The sequence below is a fragment of the Dermacentor variabilis genome, chromosome 3 (genome assembly GCF_050947875.1).
Source record: "Dermacentor variabilis isolate Ectoservices chromosome 3, ASM5094787v1, whole genome shotgun sequence".
Classification (NCBI taxonomy): Eukaryota; Metazoa; Arthropoda; class Arachnida; order Ixodida; family Ixodidae; genus Dermacentor; species Dermacentor variabilis.
Genome location: NC_134570.1, coordinates 102,626,642 through 102,651,215, shown reverse-complemented (window position 1 = coordinate 102,651,215; position 24,574 = coordinate 102,626,642). Strand labels below are relative to the sequence as shown.

Genomic DNA, 24,574 nt, shown 5'->3' with positions numbered 1-24,574 from the left:
ATGTCCTAATTGTCTTGCATGTATGTCCATTACATTCCAGTGATCCACGGACGACTCAGTGGAATAACAAAGCTTTTCTCTTATTTACATAATTATCTTGAATGATTACTTCATGATTATTCATGACCCAGCTTAAAACATACACGTCTACACCGACTGGAGCCATCCCTTCGACTTCGACCCCCACCTGGACTCTCTCGACCCGAAACAGCAGTACTTTGCCGACTGTGGCTTGGTGTCGCCTACACAAGATCGTTCGCCTTCCGAGTCGGTATGGACGACAGCGCGGCTTGCAGACACTGCGGTGGCGAAGAGACTATCGAACACGTGCTTTGCCACTGTCCTCGATACAGCGCGCACCGACTGTCACTAGCGACCGCGTTTGCACGCCTTGATGACAGGCCACTTTCAGAACAGTCAGTTTTGGAATGCCGACGTGAACTGTCGTCGCAGTAAAAGTCGGTCAAGGCTCTGTTGACTTTTCTACGTGACAGTGGCCCTTTAGAAAGACTGTAATGACCCCATTTCGTCCCTTTTCATCTTTTTTTTTGCTTTTATTTTTGTTACGCTCTTATTTCCGTCTTTACTTCCCCTTTCCATTCCCCTAGTGCAGGGTAGCAAACCGGACGTTTTAAGTCTGGTTAACCTCCCTGCCTTCCTCTCATTTGCATCTCTCTCTCTCTCATGATTATTTTTAAAGGGGCTCTGAAGCAACATTTTCTTGGAGGAAACCCGTAAACAAATGAACAATTGCACGCTATTCTAAGGAATATTGTTTTATATGCTTCTGTTCAAATAAATTTAAAACAAAAAAAATACTCCACTTCCTAAAGCTGCAGCGACAAATTCGTCGATTCCGTAGAAGCCGACCTATATCGTTCAGTGACCCCGAAATGGCATTCACAGGGGAAACTACTTATTGGCTTTAGCAGCTGCGTTTCCTTCACGTGCCTTTAGTGCAGCGAGATGAATCTAGGTATGGGTTACCCAGGTGAACTTTCAATCGACGAGTATTTGGGACAATCAAGCGTGAAACGATGTAACAGCTGAACAAAGTGACCGAATATCGTTCAATTCACTGGAGGGTTGTCGCTGTTCTCTGACGCAGCGTGCGAGACAGGCTAAGTGGACCGGGACAGAAATTTTTTGGCTAGTTGCAGAGGGGTAATGGCATTAGTAGAACAGCAGCACATCGGCGTAACAAATTTGACAATCTGGTGCCCGTGGCTTTTGATAATTTGCGCCTCGGTGTCTGAAGAGTTGTTTTTGCTTCCAATGTAACAAATCTCATAGGCGTAAATTCATGCAAAGTACGTTATGTGCGGAAACGGACCATTATGCTCACTATTTCAATACATTTTCTTCCGTAATCACATGGCCACCCCTGCTATATCTTCTAGGACCGAATTCACACATGTTTTGCGGTGTCAAGTGATTTGTACAATTCATTGAGCGCATCGGCTTATGATAAGTTCAACACTACGACTGGCCACAGCACGACTGGATTTTACGGACTACTGTGCCGTACAAGATTTTTTGTCATATTGGCAATTGCGTTGACATCACTCTTGTGTTGCAATTGGAATTAATTAATCTGATTTGCCGACATGTCTTAAGTTAATTTTTCAGCGCTTCAGTGATCGGAAATGCTTATGGAGTTAAGGGCCCCTTGGACGTCTTTTTTTATAGTAGCCGTGGCGAAGGATTCTTCGAGAAAAGATGATACGGAAATCTCTAAATATAGGAAATTCCATATGTTGCCCAAATATTGACTCAAAATCTCATAACCACCGACTTTCCATGGTAGTCAGCGTCAGAAGCCAATTTTGGGTATCTTGGTAGTCAGAACATAGCGCAGCGACCCGCGACAGTGAGCACCTATATTGGACACGGGGATTTCGCTTCTGTGGGATAAAGCTCCATGCTGATGCATGAACAGGCCCCGTAGCCGCATAAAAAAGGAAAAGAAAACATTCTTAAAAAGAAGTGGAAGAGGAGAAGAAAAAGAAACTTAGTTGTGTTCATTACTTCGTTCGATCCATTATTGCCATTTACTGCAGTGTACTCAACGGCGTGCAGCACAATAAACATCGATACAAGGAGACGAGTTTCCGGCCCAGGGTACCGCGTATGCCACAAAATTATAATGAACCACAATATACGTAATAAAACAATCATGCGCACACGTACGCAACACACGGCTATGCACACTGACGTAACGGTCTTTAGGATAGCTTCCATCTGGTCCTATCTTGGTATAGCCGTTCAGCTAGCGCCCTTGCACGCGAAGAATACACATCGTGCTAGAGCAGCACGTGTCACACAACACGATACGTCGCATACGTAGCTGGTTTAGACTGATCCATAGAGTTTCTCAGTATAACACCTAGAGGGTAATCTGGCGCCACCGTCTATGGGAGTTTCTCAAGGGGGCACCGTGCCGTCATGGGAATGACGGTATATGTGTCTGCGAGGCTCGTGTTGGCTGGTGTTGTAAGAGGCTTCGTCTAAAACGTGGATATGGCTACGCAAATAACGCGTTCTAAAAGTAAAATCTTCGTAAAATATTTCTATTCACGCATATTACATCTTTACTCACCCACGATGCATGACCAAGAGAAGAAAAGCAAGAACAGACGACCAACTGTTTCAAAGCGAGCGCGAACCTTGCTTGTCGTCTGTCCTCCAACTTTAGCGGCCCGCTGATACTTTTTGCGTAACATGTAGTCATCCACACAATAACATGTTCTCATAGTTAAACAAAACATGTTTTCGCGTAATAATAAAGCTAAAACAGCTTTTCGCGTGCTGTTTTAGTAGAAAGTGAATCATTGTGACAGACGGAACGGTATTTGGCAAGGGCGTCTTCAAGGTGTCCTGTCTCTACGAGAACGATGCCAATCCGAATCCACAATATACGGGCATTCCCATGCATACCACTACGCGGCAGCGCCAGATTTTCCTCTAGGTAATGTAGTGAGAAACTCTATGCGCTGACCCACCGTTGTCACCAGGGTCCATCCGCTGCGCAAATAAGGAAGCCAACGAACTCCGTCGCGATGGCTTGGCTTGCCTTGCGCGTAGCCTCCGAGATTGCACCGGCGTCGATGCGTAGAAAGTATGCCTTGCATGTTGACTAGTTTAAATTAGAAGATTCAAATATGTGCCTCTAGTTAATACCTAACAAGGTTGTTCATGGTAATTGTGTTTAATATTAAGTTAAGCACATTTATTTCTCCTAGAAGTAATGGTTGCCTTATGGACCAATTTAGATCAAGGGTTAGAATTGTGCTAACTGACGAAGAATAGAAAAATTGGTGCAACTAAAAAAATGGTATAATACACACCTGCCGGCTCTTCCGAGTTCTCTCATTTCATATGCCTTTACCCCGCGACTGGCTTTCCAACCTTCACACATATACACTCTTTTCCACTCCGACAATCCTTGTAACGGTGGTATTGTAGGAAAAAGGACAGAAAAGTGCAGAGAGGGCTAAGTTCCAACTAATCTTCATTTGCGTACAAGCATCATTTATATGCGAAGCGAACAAATAAAACACAGAAAGTAAACGTGATATCCAAAGAACTCGGGTAACTCAGATAATCGATCACAATCAGTTCACAAAGTTGCGCGTTTTGTCGACGACTTCATTCGCCAGTATTAGGATGAAGAGGTAACAGCGGTTCCTATTCGCAAGTTTACTTTTAACAGCCTTTAGTATTGATTGCGATAACTATGGTTGTGATTACTCTTCATTGTGATAAGTTGCGAAGGCACTCCTGGCTATCTCGATGAGTTGCCACCACATTAAATGCAGCCTTCACTGTTTCTCCGACGTTTCCGACACACAATCACGGCGAACAAGGGAAGCAGACTTACATTCGGTGCGACTTCCATTACAGTGCAGAAGGCTAAAAAGAAGCAAGAATCTTCTCAACACAGTGCGGGCACTAGTTTAAGCCGAAAAGGCTGACAACGACGAGAGAACAGGAGGAATAATGGGCGCTTGAGGCATCTCATGTGCGCTAGCGCCCCCTGCCAATTGCTGTGGCGTGAGTGCCTGTGTTTCAGTCGCAGATTTTCTATTACTAGCCGCCGTAGAGGAGTGCTGCTTCGCGGAGTTCGTCGGTCACTTCGAATCTGCCATTGAAATTCAGTATTAACGTAAGCCTGTTCCTAAGGTATGGGAAACCTCCACAATTTCTTTAAAAATACGATTATGTCTTCGTATGTGGTACACCACTGAAGAAAGAAAAATATCAGACAAACAGTTTATTCTGCCATAACAATGATTATACATCATCGAAACCACAAAATCTGGTTGTCCATGACTGAGTGTATTCTGTCGGGTCCAAGTGTCAAAAGAAAGAGGATTTCTGGAACGAAAACAGAAAATACTGGTTAGCGCTGCGCTCATCTAGAACAGATCGATAACAGATAGAATTGTTCGCTACAGACAATATAGCCGAACTTACACTTCTTGCGGAGGAGGGTGGAGTAGCTCAGAGGAGAGCCAAGGCCGTAGCCGTAGTTCAGGCCGTAGCCGAGGAGACCGTGGCCGTAGCCGTAGCTGCCGGCACCGTAGCCGAGGGAGCCAACACCGTAGCCGTAGTAGGCTGGGGCAGCGTGAGCAACACCGTATGTAGCAACGGCTGGGGCAGCGTGGGCAACGTGAGAAACTCCGTAGGTGGCGACGGCTGGGGCAGCGTGGGCAACGTGGGAAACGCCGTAGGTGGCGACGGCTGGGGCAGCGTGGGAAACGGTGGCAACAGCTGGGGCAGCGTGGACAGCGGTCACGGCTGGGGCAGCGGCGTAGCTGGCAACCACTGGAGTGGACTGGACAACCTTGGTGACAGCTGGAGCAGCGTAGGTGGCGACACGAGTGACGGCTGGGGCGGCGTAGGTCTGGACAACTGGAGTGGACTGGACCACCCTGGTGACAGCTGGGGCGGCAGCGTAGGTGACAGCTGGAGCGGACTGAACAACCCTGGTGACAGCTGGAGCGGCAGCGTAGGTGACAGCTGGAGAAGACTGGACCACCCTGGTGACAGCTGGGGCGGCGTGGACAGCGGTCACAGCTGGAGCGGCGTGGTAGGTGGAGACGGTGCGGGTAACAGCTGGAGCAGCGACGGCGTAGCTGGCGGCGGGGGCGTATCCATATCCAAAGCCGGCACCATAGCCGGTAAGACCGGAGTAGCCAACACCGTGGGACAGGCCGTAATGAGAGAGACCAAGGCCACCGTATCCGAGACCTGAATAGCCGAGGCTACCATAGCCAAGGCCGTAGCCGAGGTTGCTGGCAAGGGTGTAGCCACCGGCAATGTGACCAAGGTGACCAGCAAAGGCGCTGGCGGCCAGGGCGAGGACGATGCAGGCACGCAGCTGCAGAGGTAAAGGAGATTTAAAATAAATTCTGGGGTGCACCATGCATAGTTTGGGGGCTTCAGATAAATTTCGACCACCAGGAGATCATTAGTGTTTCTTGTATGTAAAGGTCCAAGGGTGGTATTGCTTTTCGCCCCCGACTAAATGCATCCGCCGAGCCGGGATTTTATCCTGCCACCTCGATCGTCTGTAGCTGCACCACACCATAGCCGCTAAGCCACCGCAGCGGGGAAGTAAACGACATGCCGCCTCTACGAGCAATATTGATGCAAATTTCGTCGGTGAGCATGGGTTTCTAATTTACGTCTTCCATGAACAGGAATTATTTGTTACTTCAAGTTCTTTGTGCAGATTCACTATAACTTACTGTAGGGAATGCTATCAGATCTTGTCTCTAGAGGTAGCTGAGGCGTGAGCTACTGAACAGCGAAACGGCTTCTGCTGGGCATAGAGCCAAACATCGTTTAAGTGCGTAATACTTTCGCTTTCAGCCAAAATAAATCGCTGGAGATAATTGTGTGCTTCATAATTATCGCCCTAATAATACCAGCGGGTATAATTTCATTGTTTAAAGGACCGCATCTTGAGCGAACCTAGGAATTGCTGGTAACCCTACCCCTAAGGATGTCATGCTTTTTGAAGCAACGCATTCAGAAATGTCGGCGTAACATCGCCTCGTGAGAGTGAAGAGGCCACCGGTGGCTTACCATTGTGGTGTTCCTAATTCGTCGGAGGAGCAGAAGCTTCTGATTCGACTCGCGGCCGAGCCCGCTTTTATACCTGGTAGTTGGCTTCAAAAACAAGTTATAAACTGGCTTTAAATGAAGGCGAGGGAGACAATGCCCATTTTGAGATCATCAATACTGTCCATGGTCCGTAAGGGAGGGCAGATTGCGCAACAAGTAATGCTAATCAGCTTGCATTGATATGTTATATCAGCCTACTTCTTACTTTTCTTTACGTAGTGAGCGTCCAATTAACATATTTTCTTGGTCGCACATTTTCACCAGTCTGTGTTCCGCCTTGCAATAGTATGTGAAGAGGGAAAACCGGTACGCGATCTACGAGTGCTCAATTACTTATTCAGTGTGCCGACGAACTCGCACATGCGAACGAGAAGATCACGTTTGTACGGGCCTCAGAAATTGTGAGCTTTGAATGGAAATAATTGCCAAAGTAAATGTTCTGCTCGTGTCACTTGGTGCGAGAATAGCCGCGCGCAGCTATCTAGTGCACAAAATGGATGAGCCGTACGCTGAGGTATTGCTCTCAGATTTCGGCCCGTCAAAGGCTCCAAAATTGGAAGTAGTGCCGCCTATGCCAACAACCAGACTCAATTGGTGAAATGAACGCCACGGTGACGTCCAACAGGCAGAGCATTGCGTGCCCCACACGACTCCGCCGTAGCCTTCGCACTGCAAAGCAGTGAATAAGGAATGGGGTCACAGCGAAGGGGATTAAAGGCTATATTTGACTGCCATGCGCTTGTGCTGAGCGCATTGAAGTTAGTTTTCCTGCAAGGTATTTCTGAAATGGCGTGTTTTAACGTAAAATTCCATTTTTCGACTTCGATAAAAAGCGATTTTGGCCAACTGCGGCAAAAGTTGATTTGGGCTTAATTTTCTATAACCCATAGCGTATACTATTCAAGTAATCTTGTCAAACCCCCAGGGCTGGTAGTTGTCCTACTTTATATGCACATCCTTTAAATAGTGCCTAAGCATACGACGCTTGCACCTGGCAGTGAGCTTTAGGGGTGTGGATATGGCGAATGTCCTAGAACAGTGCATGACTGTGTAGCTCCCAGTTGCGTCAAGGCGATCAGGCACACCATACCAATAAATATTGTAGAGGCGCATAACTTGCTCGACATCTGGAAGTGTATGGGTGTATCTTTCGTATGCAATGCGTACTCAACGTACACGTTGCTCATGTAATTTGAGCAGCTGCAAGAATGCGGACGCGATACGTGGTCGTCGGGTCCTCGAACACGTATTTGAACAGGAGCGATGGCCATACTTTATAGAACAATGCGCAAAGGAACGAAGAAAACATCTTTGCTTTCCTAACTTTCAAGCCGCACCTTTGCACCGCCCCGCAGAAGGCAAGCGAGAGGCGGACTAGCCAATGCGCACAATTCATGTAAACTGCACTTGACGAAACTGCACAGGCAACATTTCGCGAGCACAGCCACTTAGCCATGGAAGATATGCTTGCAGCACTTTCTTGAGATGACAATAAATACTATAAGCGACAATGACGCAGAGAAAACAATAGTAAGTTGTAATCAGGGATGATATTCTCGAGCGATAAGTTCCGGCGGAGCATCATTTTAGAGATATGTCGCGCATCTCTACATTGGACGCTTGGTAGTATAGACTAAGGAAAGACTCTGACATCGCCTCAGAAATGGTATCAGCAGTAATCACATGCTGCATTTGTCACAAAGGAGAACGTGACGCGGCTGTTGTAGTATTGATGGAGCAGACAACGTAGGATTTGAGAGTACGATACGGCCGAAACACATTGGCCGAAAGTTAACCATGGCCGTGACTTTACGCGCACTTTTGCCGTGCCTGAGCTACTTGTCATACTTCATTACAGACTGCGGTACTTTCTTGCTCGAATTTACACCCCTTGATAATTTTAAGGTAGCGACTCTCTCCTCCCCGCGGCGCTTTCATCCCCAATTGTCCTCGTGCGCCAGCTGCGCTCTCTGCACACGGCACGCTCTTTTTCCTTGGCTCTCGCGGAGGGGCCGCAGTATTCGCTGGAGGCGCATGATTTTGGACCAGCTGCACGCCCTACTGTTGTTTAGAAAAATGGTGATAACTGGTTTTGAAAATGGTGAAAAATTCAGAAAAATGGCGATAACTGCATAGAAAATGCTGAAGGTAAGGTTTATGAGGAAGTTGGTTTCTTCGTAAATCTGTATGAATGGGGCATACTGATGTTATAGGAGCTTTGAGGTGAATTCTGTACGCCAGACAATTTTTTTCGCACAAGAACAGCTACTTTGTGCAATTTGTCTAGTATTACTTGTGGTACATCCATTATGTTTTAATATTTTTTTCTTACCTGTGCGCGCGTGTGCACCGCAGGTATTATATTCAGCGCGCCTTCGTATAATGAATTAGTCGCGAGTGCATCGTCCCTCCATGTGTTTGTCCTATCAATGTGAAAGTAGCTATGTTGGTCAATGTGAAACTGAACAGGACGGTTGTGCAATTTCAGTGCCAGCAAGCGTGCGCGATCATAAGAGCACCACCTGCACATTGCCTGTATCCGTGAGAAAACCAAATAGTAATTGTTACCCACTCATGCGTTCGCAGTAGCCTAACTCAAATCAAATTCAAGAACTTAAATATAATGCGCGAATTCTAATGGAGTTGTCTAAGTACCATATCCCCAAATTTCAAGTTGGCCCACCCCCTAACATCAACTTGGCTTATCTCCAAATTTGAGTTGGCCAACCTGAAATTTAGGCTGGCTCGGCCCCATATGTTAAGTTGGCACATCCCCAGATTTCTTCTTGGTTTATCCGCAATTTTAAGCTGGCCAACCAAGAAACGTAAGTTTGCCCGCCCCCAAATTTCAGTTGGCCGACCTCCAAATTTTAAGTTGGCGCACCCGTACTATAATTGTCCCCATGTATGTTTGAAGAAGCCCTATGTACCTCTATGGGTATTCTCTATATATTAATTTTCGGGGGTAAACATTCTTCTTATGACTTCTAAAGCTACCATTCATCTTCATTTGCACAATTAAAATAACTAAATGTCTTAAGTTTACTGATTCCGTATTGTTGTGGAGATACAAATCATTTCACTTCTCGGGTGACGGGACTGAGGTACTCGCCAAAGAATGCTTATGCATTATTAACGCAGTTATTTTACATATTATGGGGCTTTACGTGCCAAAACCCCCATCTGATCATCGGGCACGCCGTAGTGAGAGGGCTCTGAAAATTTTGACAACCTGGGGTTCTTTAATGTGCACGTAAATGTGAGTACACGAGTGTTTTCGCATTTCGCCCCCATCGAAATACGGCCGCCGTGGCCGGGATGCGATCCCGGGATCTCGTGCTTGGCAACACAACAGCATAGCCATTCAGCAAACACAGCGGTTGAGAAACGCAATGTAGACAAGCTAGCGCTCGCCTGCAATGCCGCCGATATATTTGCTAGTAATTTTTTCAGTACCTGTAATCATTGTATCTAAGTGACTAACGCACACATCGTAGAAACCTGGAAACAAAGCTTAATTACAGTGATGTTGTGGATCAGAGAAAGCGTAACGAACTTATCCCAGTAAGGTTCTGCACACGCGAAACTAACTGCGGGACACGGCTGAGCTGCTTTTCGCTAAATGCGTCGCCACGCCAGGCGTGGCGAGCTCGCCCAAGAACTATAGATTTAGTTACAATAAACTGACACTCACAGAAAGCGTCGCAGACATGTGTCAGTCCTAGTCGTTAACTCAAATTAACTGCGCCAAACCGGCTGTTTTTCGCTAACTGCGTTACAAGTCTGCGCTCCGTGTTGTTAAGCCCAATTGCTTGAAATGAGTCGCGAACTGTCAAGCAATATTTCTCACGTTGCCGTCTTCCAATAGCGCAGTGGTGCCGTGTCGAAGTGCAGAAAGAACGCAATAATGCGCCAGCAGCACAACAAACCAGGCTAAATAAATAAAAAATAAAGAGAGGCACACGGGTCGCCGAAAAGGCCAGCGCTCACATGCGCCGACGGCCTTACTCGCTTCGTCCTTGTGCTTGACGCATGACGTGTGCATCTCGCGCGTCAATGGCCCATCGCTAGATAACGCGAGAAAAGTAAGTCGCAATGTATAACTTAATTACAACGCAGACATTTTTAGTTTTGCCACGAAATATTAAAAAATGTTCACTTCATTTTTTTCCCCCGATACTCGCGGCAACAAAAGGTCGACCCTAGCACTTGCGTGACGTATTTCCGGTTACCAGCTTTTGCCAAATGTCCCCTCAAAGAGAGCAATGTAAGAGTAGACACTCCCATAGAGCCCAGCCGCCGAATTGACTGCAGCGCACCAAGCAGCGGGCTGTAATACCCGAACCACACTTCCGGTTTCGGTTCTGGGAGCGCGCGTTTTGAACGCTGCCTGGTACACGTTACGCCTGCAGGGCTTATCGGCGTTTTTCTTTAATTTTTTCATCTAGAGCTCAACCGCGCGCGGTTTTCATGTGAAATTTCTTTATGAATAAGAAAAAGAAATGATTGCGAATGGTCTTTACAAGCCTACACGGATATGTGCCACGTGCAATTCTAAGGACGCAAGACGCCTTGTGAAATGAGGAAATGTTTATTTTATTCTATATAAATGCTCGTTGCGGTTCGTTTGTGCATTCAAACAATGTTGTGGCACCAGGTAAACAGCAGTAGTTCCTGTACGAAGCTCAACCGGACGACGTCAGCTGAAGAAACCAAAATTAAGCAAGAGTCATTTTGGTATTCACACATACGAATAATGAGTGTAGAGGCGAAACCTGCGAAAGCGGTGAAAGGGCGGCATTACAAATAAAAAGAAAGCAACCCGCCGTGGTTACTTAGTGGCTATGGTGTTGGGCTGCTGAGCACCAGGTCGCTGGATGAAATCCCGGCCACGGCAGCCGCATTTCGATGGAGGCGAAATGCGAAAACACCAGTGTACTTAGATTTAGGTGCAGGTTAAAGAACCCCGGGTGGCCGAAATTTCCGGAGTCCTCCACTACAGCGTGCCTCATAATCAGGAAGCGGTTTTGGCACGTAAAACCCCATAACTAAAAAAAAAGCAGTTCGCTTTTACACAAATGGCGTAGGAAATAACCGACTCATCTCAAACAATACCGTACATACAATGAAAACATCCCATTTCCAAGCATTCCCCTATTCCCGGGACTCATTTCCTGCACCTTAAGCGCACAAATCCACGGGCTACTGCGCGTTTCCAAAAAACCTTGGCTGCAGTCGACGCGATAGTACACTATACGAACACACAGAGGTGGCCAAGACACAGGCCTTCAACCAGACCATGCGTAATCTCTTCTACTCGCACTCAAGACTAATGCGTGGGTATAAACCCTGTCTTCAGTCGCTCACAAGACCAAATTTTCGAGTTACAAGTTCCTGCTGTTTCAGCTCCTTGGCGTTATCTTTTGCGCGTTCGGCCCGCGCAAGCAACATACTGCCGTGTTATCGCTCGTGGCAATTGCTCGTGGCGTTTTCAACAAGCGTGTGTACCGTAAGGCGGTTTAAGTTCTCGCGGAGCCATAAAAATTGTCACAAACTTGTGGCAGTAAGATTCAGTACACACCAAACTAACCCTGCCACCATGGCCGAGCTGCTTTTCGCTGCGTCACAATAGGCGCGGCGAGGGTGCCTCAAAATTATCTCAAAATGCCACGAAATTAAATACAATCGTGTTGGGCGTCAGAGAAAGAGCCAAAAACTTGTCTTGTGTTTGTATTAAAGCACGAAACTCTATACTAGGGATGAGCTGCATTTTTTAACCCCGTCACAACACCAGGCGTGGCCGCTGCGCTTGAAAGGTACCCCAAAAAGTAACGAAGTTAGTTACAATAATGTCGGGGGTTAGAGAAAGCGCCAAAACTTGTCCCAGTAAGGTTCAGTGCATGCGAAACTGCGTCACAGCACTCTGTGCGACCAGCATACCCAAAACCAACCGAAACAAGTTAAAATAATATTGGGGAGCATATATAAAACGTCGCAAACATCTCCCAGTACGATTCATACATGCAAATTAACTGCGTAACAAGTCTAGCCTTTGTGCCGTGCCGTAAGCCTAATTGCTTGAAATGCGTAGCAGGCGGTTGTACAAAATTTCTCACCTTGCCATAGCCCTATAGAGCAGCGGTGCCACGTTGAAGTTGAGAAGGAACGCAAGAATTCGCCGGGAGCCCACCAATCCAGGCTAAATCCAAAAATCGAAAAACAAGTAGACAGGTGACCGAACAGGCGAACGTTCAGATGCGCGTCTGGTCTCGCTCGCTTCCTCGGTGTGTCTGACGAATGACGCATGTATCTGGCTCGTCATTCGCTGATTCGCCTGTCGCTAGGCAATGGAAGTAAGGCGCAAAGGTTAATTTAATTTATACGTATATATTTTACTTTTGCCGGGAAAAAATAAAAAAAATTAGACAATTCCTGTTAACCTCATTTCACATTTTCTTTTTTTTTCGATGCTCGCTGCAGCAAACTGTCGGCGTTAATACTAGCGTGCCATATTTGCCAGTTTTCGCCAAGTGTCCCCTCTTGGTGAATTTCTTTCTGTATGACAATAGTCTATGGCGAACGACCCATGGCGGCGCTGGCGCTAGCGTACCGCAAGCGAGTACCTGTGGCTGGCCCAATGCTACCAGTGATATTTGGCCGCTCCTATACGCCAGCAAAATAGGGCTGAGTCACTCGCGTTTCATGAAATAGCCATAACGCGGCTTAGAAAGTGCGCCCATCGCCTCTGGTCGGTAGCGGACGCTGTCTCAAAGTAGAAAACAAGTGCGTTAGCGCCAGTATACCGTGTCCGTGCACGGTATACTGCACGGTATACTGCACGGTACTGCACGGTATACAGTATACCGTGCAGACACAAATCCTGGCCAACGAATCAGAGACTTCTTGTATGCAGCAGACGACGGAAGCGAGAGATGCTTTCGCGGAATAGCCGTATGCTTTGAACTGGCGGCTTCATTTTTACTCAGGAGGAATACTGTTTTGCTTCATCGAGAACGTTGGTTTCAGTGCCACCATTTGTTTCTTTAAAGCGTCAAGTTTGAGTCACGTTACGAAAGCAAAACGGGGCTATCAGCGCCATTTTGTATGTCTCGCGCCTAAGTCACGCCTTGAACAAAGGGGCGATATGATCAGAATAGAAAGTTAGGAAAGAAATAGTACAACCTACACGAGTTCAAGCATTGCGCTGTTTGAAGTAAAGAAATGATACCAAGATAATTCTCGCCCCTTTTACTGTGTTCACATATTTCGTTCTGTCGTGTGCCAAATTCTGGTGAAAGCTGGCACTCCACTTGTTCGAGCCAAAGTCACACGGCGAACATTTAAAGAACTATAAAGAAATGATCGCTGTTATCTATTACGCCTAGTCGGGCTTCTGCTTACACAGGGTTTGGAAAGGCGTGCACCTCTTTTCGCATACTGAGGAATTTTGTGCAGTGATAACGAACAAAACAGCCCAGAATTCCCAGTAACGAGTCCATAACAATAATTTGACAACATCGTTAATGTGTGGAGAGCAACTACCAAAGTAAGAATTTGCAAGTAAGTATTGCAGGCTTCCTGTGTGCATGCGAGGAAAGAAAAAAAATATGGCAAGCTTTAGCAATTCATTTCTTCTATCAGTACCACATGGCTTTCAAGGTAAATTCCTCTCGCCATGAAATCTACGTGAATCGATTCAGCAGCCAGTTGAATGCAGAATAACGTGAAGTGACGTGACGCGCTCTTCACCTCTTTTTCCGCAGTGTCGCTTGGCAAAAGACGCACTGACTGTTCAATTTCCGTGAGTTTAGTACGCGGATTGTTACGGTTTACTGTGTGCGGCTATGCATGAAACGGAGGCCAAGCGCCTGAGACGAAGTGCTTGATCGTCACGCCCAATATGAAAAGACTTGTCCGTTGGGGGTGTGCGAGGGGATTACGCACCAGTGCAACTCACACTCTCATTTGTCCTACGTTTTCTCCCTCTACGGCAGGAAGTGGTCTTTGCTTCGAATACTTGCTTTACGGTTTGGCCAGTTGGTTAACCAGTGTGTTTAGGCGACGTGACCTACGCTCCCCGCCAATACACCAGTGAGGGTTATTCCCCCGCATTCCTCTCTGTGGAGTGCCAGTGAGGGGCTTTTCTTCACATTCCTCGGTGTTTTCCGTGTCTCTGTCATTCGTTTATTTCGTATTTTCTTTCCTATTTATTCGATTCCTATCATTTTCCCTCTTCTTCTTTCATTCCCTCCTCCCGAAGCAGTAGACAGACATTGTGCCCCTCTCGGCCACAGTTGTGAGCTTGCTCCCTCCCTGTTTATTTTGTTTGTTTATGTGCTTCCGTACCTAATAATACTAATATTAATAATGTGTGGGCTGACGAGTGTGCTAACAAGGGCCTCTACCAGGGAGCAAGAGATAGTGAAGTAACCGGGATGGTGCAGCATACAGTAAGGTAAGCGAGGCTCAACTAACAGATCTTCTCTGTCCATGCGTAGAGGAGCACGCCCGCAGAACGTTCGCTCACCTGCAATGACGCCTTAAACTTGCGATATTGGCGTTTACATCATATCGTCTTTCCTGCCGGACCATCTCCCATGCTCAGTCTGGTTCGAATTTCAAGCAGACGTTGTTGAAGGTCGCCGAAACCCTGTGCACGTGACGTCTTCATGTCTGTGAATCATCGGTCCCGTGAGGGCACGTGACACTCTTTATAACGGGGTCTGACGTGCTCTTCGTTGGTACCATTGCGGAGCGTCTTCGAAGGCAGTTCGTTTAATGTCCATGTCGAAGGAAGATAAAAAAAATGAAAAATATGATTGGGCAGCACGCACTGGCCAACGATAGTTATGTGGGGTGACGTGATACCCTTAACCAGCTGGTCTGAGGTTCGCTACGAGGGTACTACCGCATAGCTTTTGTTTTTCCCGTTCCTTTGATATCGATGTCTGCATGCTTGTAAATTAACCACGGGCTTGCGAAAGTTACATGATATTACATGACTCTTTTTTACGTGGCCTGAAGTTCGCGTCGCGCGTACCGTCGTACAGCTTCTTATAATCCCGATCGTTTCGTATCCATGTCAGTATGGTGGGAATTATGCATGGGCTAGCGAAAAATACGAGAGGTCACGTGACGCTTTTCCCACGTGATTTGACGTTAACTACGCGTACACCAGCGCATAGCTTATGATTTTCCCTTTCGTTTGACATTCCTGTCGACATGCTTGGTAACTACCCATGGACTGGCTAAAGATACGTGATGTCACGTTACCCTTTTCCACGTGGTGCGAAGTGCGTGAAGTGCGTACCATCGCAGACCTTGTTCTAAGCCCGATCGTTTGATATCCGTAGCCGTATGATTGGGGATCATGCATGGGCTAGCGACAAATACGTGAGGTCACGTGACACCCTGTCCCACGTGAATTGACGTTAACTACGTGTATACCATCGCATAGCTTTTGATTTTCCCGTTCGTTTGGTGGCCATGTCGGCATGGTTGGTAATTACCCATGTTCTAGCTGAAGTTACGTGATGTATCGTGACTATTCTCCGCGTGGTCTGAAGTACGCGAAGTACGTACAATCACAGATTTTGTGCGAAGCCCGATCGCTTGATAGCCATGTCAGTACGGTCGGCAATCGTGCATGTGCCAGCGAAAGATACGTCAGATCAGGTGACACAGTTTCCCACGCGATTAGACATTAACTTCGTGTACACCATCGCATAGCTTTTGATTTTCCCGTTCGTCTGATACCATGTCGGCATGGTTTAGCCAATGCCTGGCTAAAGTTACGTGATGTCACGTTACTGTTTTCCATGTGGTCTAAAGAACGCTAAGCGCGTACTAACGCAGACCTTGTTCTATGCTCGATCATTCGATGTCCATGTCAGTATGGTTGGGAGTCGTGCATGGGCTAGTGAAAGATACGTGATATCAGGTGACACCGTTTCCCACGTGATTTCACTTTCGCTACGTGGGTACGTCGGTCGTTGAAATCAAGGAAAAGAAATGGGCATGGGCAGGAAATGTATTGAGGAGGGAAGATAACCGATAATCATTAAGGGTGACGGACTAGATCACAAGGGAAGGGAAGCGTAGCAGAGGGTGGCAGAAAGTTAGGTGGGCGGATGAGATTAAGAAGTTTGCAGGGAGAACGTGGCCACAATTAGTACATGACCGTCGCAGTTGGGGATGTATGGGAGTGGCCTTTGCCCTGCAGTGGGCGTAACCAGGCTGATGATGATGATGATGATGATGATGACGACGACGTGGGCACCATCGCATAGATTCGGCGATTCCCATTGGTTTGGTATCCATGTCGGCATGGTTACCAACCATGTCGGCATGGTTGGTAATTACCCATGGTGTGGCTAAAGTTGCGTAATGTCCCGTGACCCTTTTTGGCGTGGTTTTAAGTACACGAAGTGCGTGCCATCGCAGGCGTTGCTCGAAGCCCGATCGTTTTATATGCACGTCAGTATGATTGGGAATCACTCATGGGCCAGTGAAACATATGTGAGGTCATGGAACAGCGTGTTCCAGGTGACGACGTTCGCTACGTGGCACCATCGCACAGCTTTTGCGATTCTCATTTGTTTAATATCTATGTCAATCTATCTATCTCAGCATGGTTGGTAATTGCGCATGGCGTGGCTAAAGTTACATGACATCACGTGACTCTTTTTCATGTGGTATTACGCACGCGAAGTTCGTGCCATTGCAGACCTTGTCGGAAGCCCGATCGTTTTATATTCACGTCAGTATGATTGCGAATCCCGCATGGGCAATTGAAATATACGTGAGCTCACAGGACAGCATCTCTCACGTGATTTGACGTTCGCTAGATATGTACCATGGCATAGCTCTTGTGATTCCCGTACCTTTGACACCCATCTGACTGCGTTTGAGAATCACAGGTGGGCTTCCGAAAGTTAGGCAAGGTCATGGGACATCCTTCACCACGTTGTCTAACGTACCCTTCGTGGGTACTATCCCAGAGCTCCTTCGAAGCTCGATCGTTTGATATCTATGCAAGCAGGAATATGCTAGCGAATGGCACCTGAGATCCCGTATCACCCTCTTCCACGTGATCTCAGATGCGTTACGTGGTTATAATCGCAGAGATTGTTCGGAGCTCTTTCCTTTGATATCTATGTCAACGGGTCTTGTAGAAAACAAAATGATAGGTCACGTGATGCTCTTTTCAGCTTACCAATCAATAGTTTGTTGCTGAATATCCCTTTGTTTCAATGTATGTCAAGAAAGCCATCAAATAGCAACGCTCTGCATGACCTGTTCATGGCCGTAATATAATGTCCATATCAGTGCAATATTTCGATGATATGTCGCACGAGAAAGGAACTTCTGTAGTCCAATGACAATCCTATTGAAGAATTTTCTTCAGTTATGTTTGGTCGTCGCAAAATTATAACATTTTGCCATTTTTTGGAACTGCTATAACGCCTCCGCAAATGCATATTTACTTTGGATTAAATTCACTGGCGTTAGGATTAAAATACGTGGCGCGTAGAATAAATTATTTGGAGCTGGGATTAAATTGACTGGCGCTTCGACTAAAATAGCTGTACCTTGGAGTAATGTCAGGGGGAAGACCTGTAGTACTATTTTAGAGAGCACAGCAATTCGAAAAGGTAAATTTAGAGAAAGAAAGGTGACTAGGTCAATGAGACAGGATGTCTGGCTTGCACGAGCAGTTGCAAAAATAAATACACCTATGATAGAAGAGAGAAAGAGAGGTAATTTGGGCACAAGTACAGATGAACGAATACGAGGGTATACGAATATCTGGTTACTAATAACCGAATAACCAACCGAATAACCGATCACTCCGGTCATTCGGTTTTTAAATTCAAGTAATCGGTGAATCAAATAACCGGATAACCGTTTCATCCACAAAACCGGTTTGATCGAGAACATAACGTGCACAACAACCGGTAGGGGTCGATGAGGGTTTTTAGTGGTAGAATAAAGCCAAAATATATTAGAAGGCCAATTAAGCTTATATTTACTGACAGGTCTACTGCTTCAATAGCGGATAACAACATAGGCCGCGTCGTATCCGTCGAAATAAGCAAGTGGCCGAATGCTTGCGCCTACTAATACAACAATAGTTAGAATATTTTGTTACCACGGTCCTGTGTCGAGGCTGCGAACGGGCTCCTTGTATAGGAACCTATGTATAAGCACTTGCTACAGGTTCTCCTCATCAGTATTTCTTTGGCCTATATTTGTCTACTCTTTTCCTTTCCCCTCAGCATAGTCGCGGGCTGGAGGACTCTGTTTCCTCATTGTATTGTCCTCTCTAGCTGTAGCTCAGCAAAGCATTGTTTCACATACGGTTCTGCATTGGTGTTGAATCTGCATAATTATTTTCTAACCAAGTGCGGCCTGTAGAACAAACAGGCGTATTCTTTTAGGTAAGCTATATGCAGCATCATCGAGTTTCTGTACAAAATAAATGTATGGTGTTTTCCAGTAATTATTCTTCTGGTATGGAAAGGAATCTGAACCGGTTCCAACCGGTTTCAACTGTTATTTTTTCGCTTTAGAAATTAACCGGAACTGTTTAGTTCTCGCGGCGTCAAAACGAATACAGGAACCAAATAAGCATCGGTTGGAGATTTTCCTCACAAACACCTTAACATTTCTCTTTCTCAATGTGGCGCGTCCTGCAGGCTGGGTTAGCAGATCCATTAGTATAGTCGTGGCCTTCGAGATTAAAGGTGTGCAGGTGCGCATCCTGGCGACTCAAGCCGATCCGAGGATCAGGGGACCGTCATGCGGCTTCAGGCAGCTAACGTGGACCGTATGGTGACAGGGACGGCGCTTGTCCGAGGATGGGTTGACCGATCCATGAAATAAATGACGAGAGACCGGTCCTCGATGAGGTGGTATGGCCTGCCATACTTGGCAGGAAACTTGGGAGTAAAGCCAGAGGAGTGGAATTCAAGTGTGAGCCAGACGGGTGATCCAGCAACAAAACTCTCTACATGCTGGTCGTTGTCGCGGCGATCTTTCTGGAGGAGTGTCGGACGCGGCAATCTTGGCTGTCTGAGGTAAACGAGCGGGCCAGCTGCCGACACTTTTATACATGCTGTGTGCCGTCGGAAATTGGACTGAATTGCGTAAAGCGGGGAGGATGATTCAGGGTTGTACAAACGAAAAACTGGTAAAAAGTCCGTGGTGAACTGTCTCGCGCTGTTATAAGCACAAGTAACAAAGGGGAGACGACGTGTAAATTGGAATGGTCAGAATCAATGCTCATCAAGAGCCTGTCTCCAAGCGTGCGTATGAAATGTTCCCGGAGTGATTATTTCGGGGGTCTTAGGCAGTACACTGTAAAATAATTTACACCCTTAAAAGTGAAAAAGGGTGTAAATGTGTCTATAACTCACACCCCTAGGGTGTGAGTTATAACCCTAAGCGTTTGAGTTATGGACACATTTACACCCATTTTCACTTTTCAGGGCGTAAATTATTTTACAGTGCAGATGTGCGGTGAATAATACTGCATGAGCGGGCGGGCTCTCGTATGAGCTAGGACTGAAGCACACGACCTCCATCGCTCAGCAGTTTCCGTGATGCACCATGACGGAGAATGAAATGTCTTGATATGAAGGCAGTGATGGCACGAGCACCAACCGCAGGGTGTAAAGCCGTTTCTGCGTATCGCATCAGATTTTCAACTGCGACAATCCATCGACTTGCTACAACACAGCACGGAACCAATCCTTAAATTTTGATATCGGCGCGTTGATAAGGGCGGACAAGACATGGTAAATGTTACAGCTGAGCGGATTTATGGGGTCTTCCGCTGTTGACGTGCGGGACAGGACCGAATATATTTACGGACAACGTGTATACACCCGATGTCAGCAGTAGCGTTGGCGGAGCCGATGATGCGTTTTCAGCCCGCCAGCATGGAAGTGTTGCAGGTGAACATGGAGGTATGCACACATGTCGGGTCGCAAGTTCCAATTTATGCATGTATCATCAAAAAATCATTAACACCTTAAGCAAGATGTCCTAATTGTCTTGCTTGTATGTCCGTTAGATTCTAGTGATCAACGGACGACTCAGTGGAATAACAAAGCTTTTCTCTTATTTACATAATTATCTTGGATGATGGCTTAATGATTATTTTTAAAGGGGCTGTGAAGCAACATTTTATTGGAGGAAACCGGTAAACAAATGAACAATTGCACGCTATTCTAAGGAATACTGTTTTATATGCTTCTGTTCAAATAAATTAAAAACGAAAAGAAAGTACTCCACTTCCTAAAGCTGCAGCGACAAATTCGTCGATTCCGTAGAAGCCGACTTATACCGTTCAGTGACCCCGAAATGGCATTCACAGGGGAAACTACTTATTGGCTTTAGCAGCTGCGTTTCCTTTATGTGCCTTTAGTGCAGCGAGATGAATCTAGGTGTGGGTTACCCAGGTGAACTTTCAATCGAGGAGTATTTGGCGCAATCAAGCGTGAAACGATGTAACAGCTGAACGAAGTGACCGAATATCGTTCAATTCACTGGAGGGTTGTCGCTGTTCTCTGACGCAGCGTGCGAGACTGGCAAAGTGGACCGGGACAGAAATTTTTTGGCTAGTTGCAGAGGGGTAATGGGCATTAGTAGAACAGAAGCACATCGGCGTAACCAATTTGACAATCTGGTGCCCGTGGCTTTTGATAATTTGCGCCTCGGTGTCTGAAGAGTTCTTTTTGCTTCCAATGTAACTAATCTCATAGGCGTAAATTCATGCAAAGTAAGTGAGGTGCCGCAACGGACCATTATTGTCCCTATTTCTTTACAATTTCTTCAGAAATCACATGGGCACCCATGCTATATCTTCTAGGACCGAATTCACACATGTTTTGCGGTGGCAAGTTATTTTTACGATTCATTGACCGTATCGGCTTATGATAAGTTCAACACTACGACTGGCCACAGCACGACTGGATTTTACCAACTATTGTGCCGTACAAGATTTTTTGTCATATTGGCAATTGCGTTAACATCCCTCTTGTGTTGCAAGTGGAATTAATTAATCTGATTTGCCGAGATGTCTTAAGTTAATTTTTCAGCGCTTCAGTGATCGAAAATACTTATGGAGTTAAGGGCCCCTTGGACGTCTTTTTTTTATGGTAGCCGTGGCGAAGAATTCTTCGAGAAAAGATGATACGGAAATCTCTAAACATATGAAATTCCATAGGTTGCCCAAATCTTGACTCAAAATCTCATAACCACCGACTTTCCATGGTAATCAGCGTCAGAAGAGAAGTTTGGGTATCTTGGTAGTCAGAACATAGCGCAGCGACCCGTGACAGTGGGCACCTATATTGGACACGGGGATTTGGCTTCTGTGGGATACAGCTCCATGTTGATGCCTGAACAGGCGCCGTAGCCGCATAAAAAAAAGAAAAGAAAACATTCTTAGGAAGAATTGGAAGAGGAGAAGAAAAGGAAACTTAGTTGTGCTCATTACTTCGTTCGATCCATTATTGCCATTTACTGCAGTGTACTCAACGGCGTGCAGCACAATAAACATTGATACAAGGAGACGAGTTTCCGACCCAGGGTACCGCGTATGCCACAAAATTATAATGAACCAAAATATACGTAATAAAACAATCTTGCGCACACGCAACACACGGCTATGCACACTGACGTAACGGTCTTTACGATAGCTTCCATCTGATTCTATGTTGGTATAGCCGTTCAGCTACCGCCCTTGGACGCGAAGAAAACACATCGTGCTGGAGCAGCACGTGCCACACAACACGAGACGTCGCATACGTAGCTGGTTTAGGCTGACCCGCCGTTGTTACCAGGGTCCATCCGCTGCGCAAATAAGGAAGCCAACGAACTCTGTCGCGATGGCTTGGCTTGCCTTGCGCGTAGCCTCCGAGATTGCACCGGCGTCGATGTGTAGAAAGTACGCCTTGATTGCTTGCTAGTTGCAATTGTAAGATTGAAATATTTGCCCTAAATTAATACCTGACAAGGTTATTCATCGTAATTGTGTTAATTATTCCATTAATCATTTTGATTTCTCCTATAAGCAATGATCGCCTCATTGAGCGATTTAGATCAAGGTTTAGAACTGTGCCAACTGATAAGGAAAATAAAAAATAGTTGCAGCAAAAAAAAAGGAACGGTATAATACACACCTGCAGGCTCTTCCGAGCTCTCTCACGCCATATGCCTTTACTACGTGACTGGCTTCCACACTTAACACATATACACTCTTTTCCACTTGGACACTCCTCCTAACGGCGGTATTACGTAGCACGAGAATGTAGGAAAAAGGACAGAAAAGTGCAGAGAGGGCTAACTTCCAACTAATATTCATTTACAGACGGGCATGATTTATATGCGCAGCAAACAAATAAAACAGAGAAAGTAAAGGTGATATCCAAAGCGAATGTATCGTTGATAACTCAGATAATCGATCGCAATCAGGTAACAAAGATGCACTTTTTGTCGACGACTTCGTTCGACAGTATTAGGATGAAGAGCTAACAACGGCTCCTTTTCGCAAGTTCCCCTTTTAACAGCCGTTACCATTGAATAAATGCAGTCGCGAAGGCACTTCAGGCTGTCTGGATAAGTTGCCACCGCATTAATCGCCGGTTTCGCTGTTCCACCGACGTTTCTGACACACAATCAAGAAGAACAAGAGAAGCAGACTTACATTTGATGCGACTTCCATTAGAGTGCAGAAGGCTAAAAAGAAACACGCGCCTTCTCAACACAACGCGTGCGCGGGTTAAAGCCGAAAAGGGTGACATCGACGAGAGAACCCGAGGAATTATGGGCGCTTGAGGCAGCGGATGTGCTGTAGCGCCCCCGGCCAATTGCTGTGGCGTGAGTGCCTGCGTTACAATCGCAGATATTCTATTACACGCCGCCGTAGAACAGGGCTCCGGTTCAGAGTTCGTCGGCCACTTCGAACCTGCCGTTGTAATTCGGTATTAACGTAACCTGTTCCTAGGGTGTGGGGGATCTCCTTAATTTCTCTAACGATACTATCATGTCTTCGTATGCGGTCAAAGTCAAAGTCAAAGGGTACTTTATTTACATCGGAAAAAATTAACGATGCGGGTAGGCCCGGGCAAAAAGTGAACACAATCATTTGAGGGACGCCCGAGCCCACCTGTACAAGGCACCCAGCGAAAACGCAATGTGTAAATGACATGTTATTGTTCTGGCTATTTAACAAGGGCAAAAACTTTTCGTATATGCATGAGTTTGTGAACAAAGCATAAGAACAGAAAGAAACTCAGAACAATAGTCAAAAATAGAAACACAGAAATTCATCGCAGCAAGATAAAATTACACAGGATACATCGCAGCAAGATTAGAAAGAAATACTTAAATGCGGCTTTCAAAAGAAGATATTAGGGAATTAATGCACTTCTCATGTCAACTAGTGAACATGTTTCCGGAATTACACCCCTTGACAATAATTTATTCAAAACAATGGGCAGGGTGCTTCGGAGCATCTGCTGCCCGTACATTGTACGGGAGAAGGGAATGCGCCAAATTTCTTTCTTGGGAAAGGAGTGTTCTGAAAGATTTTGTCTGAGGCAGGGTAATTCAAGAAAACCAAGCTGATTATTTTGGATACATAGCTTATATTATAATGCTAAGCAATACTTGTACACGGTATTAATCGGCAAAATTTGGTAAGGGGCATACAGTTCCTAAGTCTGAGCAAGGTAGTCAACGTATACAATGTAGCGTACAGCTTTGTCTTGAACCATATATATTTTAATAATGTTTATTTTAGTGATACTACCCCAAACAAAGAAACAATAATTTAGGTGGGATACAAAAAGCGCATTGTAAATAATTAATTTTATATTTCCGGGCAGAAAATGCTGAAATTTCGCGAGAATTCCGGTGCACTTTGCCAGTTTACTCAGAATGAACTGAACTTCTGTGTCCCAGCTTATGGTCTTGTTAAAAATTACTGCTGAAATCGTGACAGTGTCTAGAAACTGTACCTGTGAACTGCTCATGTATATATGTATATCGGGTTGAGTGGGAAACATTCTTGTACTGAATAGAACCACTTTAGTTTTTTTTGTGTTTATGAGTAATGAGTTTGGTTCAGTCCAATCCTTAAGTTTATCTAGAGCATTGTTAATAACAGAAACCAGATATTGTATGGGACTACTTGTGAAAAATGAACTTGTATTGTCAGCATAAATTACAAATTTCGGCTGGCTATCTGTCAAAACAAGGTCGTTTATATATAAAATGAAAAGTAGAGGTCTAAAATATTACCCTGTGGGACAACAGCAGTAATAGTTTGAAATAGCGATATATATGGGGCCCTATTTTAACGCATTGTACACGATGACGCAGGTACAATTTCAATAGCTCAAGTGGAGTGCCACGTACGCCATAAAGGTCT

At 45.8% G+C, this 24,574-nt stretch overlaps 1 protein-coding gene across 1 annotated transcript in view; it reads right to left on the bottom strand.

Moving 5' to 3' along the window:
- LOC142574652 (uncharacterized) overlaps positions 1-24,574 on the bottom strand; it is a 29,389-nt gene that overhangs the window by 1,239 nt on the left and 3,576 nt on the right. Inside the window, exons 3-5 of the mRNA XM_075683689.1 lie at positions 11,723-11,750; positions 6,094-6,166; positions 4,460-5,383 (exon numbers count right to left, since the gene is read on the bottom strand). Coding sequence (XP_075539804.1) covers positions 4,460-5,383; positions 6,094-6,166; positions 11,723-11,750 — 1,025 coding nt within the window. The remainder of the gene's footprint in view (positions 1-4,459; positions 5,384-6,093; positions 6,167-11,722; positions 11,751-24,574) is intronic.